The sequence below is a fragment of the Pterocles gutturalis genome, unplaced genomic scaffold (assembly GCF_000699245.1).
Source record: "Pterocles gutturalis isolate BGI_N339 unplaced genomic scaffold, ASM69924v1 scaffold10116, whole genome shotgun sequence".
In the NCBI taxonomy this organism is placed as follows: domain Eukaryota; kingdom Metazoa; phylum Chordata; class Aves; order Pterocliformes; family Pteroclidae; genus Pterocles; species Pterocles gutturalis.
Window position 1 is genome coordinate 56,185 of NW_010100374.1, and position 1,078 is coordinate 57,262.

Sequence of the window (1,078 nt, forward strand, 5' to 3'; positions counted from 1 at the left end):
GGTTCTTAATGGTAGGTGACAACCCATGGGTGCTCTATGCAGTGCAATAGCTGCTGCCTTAGCATGTATGACAACTCGGGGCAAACGCCGCTATTCCATGGGCAGGTTGCTCCGAGGAATGTTGTTCCCTGCCCCTTAACCTGCATCCAGACCCACACTTTGTGCCCTGAAGTCCCCTCACCCTTCCCTGAGCCCTGTCGTGCCTAACCAGCGCTCTCCTCCTCTCTGTACACCAGTACGAGGAACTCCAGGTCTCCGCTGGGCGGCACGGCGACGACCTGCGTAACACCAAGATAGAAATTTCAGAGATCAACCGGATGGTCCAGAGGCTGCGGAACGAGATTGAGAGCGTGAAGAAACAGGTAAGAGGGGATGCTCCTGCAGAGCCGCTCCTGCATGGTGGAGGGCGGGTAGGAGGTGACGGTGGCCAGGCACGGCAGAAAGAGCCGGCTCCTGGCATCGGAGCTGGGCTGGAAGACCAAGCTTCCTCCCCTGCATTAACAAGGGCATGGCCACCACTGTCTCTGCCCAGCAGAGAAGGTCCCTCAGTGCAAGGATGTGCTGTGATGGCCACTTTCTTGCTGGGGAAGCAAGTTGTGAGCTACGAAACCACCCCAACAGAGGCAGATAACAAAGCAAAGAGACGTAGATGTCTCTCTTGGGAGACAGGATTATGGCTGCAGCTCCCCATTTACCCCCCCTGTGGCAACTTCCAATGGCCCATTAGGAAAAAAAAAGGCTGTGCTGGAAGCCACCGGCCAGTATCTACAATACCACAGCAATACTCAGGAGAGCAGTTTGGGGCAGCCCAAGTGAAACCGCTCTCTGTTTCCCTTGCTTTTAGTGCGCCAGCCTCCAAGCAGCCATCGCTGAGGCGGAGGAACGCGGGGAGCTGGCCCTCAAGGATGCTAAAGCCAAACTGGCCGAGCTGGAGGACGCTCTGCAGAAGGCCAAGGCTGACCTGGCCCGGCAGCTGCGCGAGTACCAGGAGCTGATGAACGTCAAGCTGGCCCTGGACATCGAGATCGCGACCTACAGGAAGCTGCTGGAAGGAGAGGAGAGCAGGTGAGGACAAGCA

General features: G+C 57.4%; 1 protein-coding gene across 1 annotated transcript in view; it reads left to right on the forward strand.

Moving 5' to 3' along the window:
* The window catches only part of LOC104466181 (keratin, type II cytoskeletal 5-like), a gene marked incomplete at its 3' end in the record, with an annotated part of 6,192 nt that overhangs the window by 4,526 nt on the left and 588 nt on the right, over nt 1–1,078 (forward strand). Inside the window, exons 7-8 of the mRNA XM_010079528.1 lie at nt 237–362; nt 845–1,065. Coding sequence (XP_010077830.1) covers nt 237–362; nt 845–1,065 — 347 coding nt within the window. The remainder of the gene's footprint in view (nt 1–236; nt 363–844; nt 1,066–1,078) is intronic.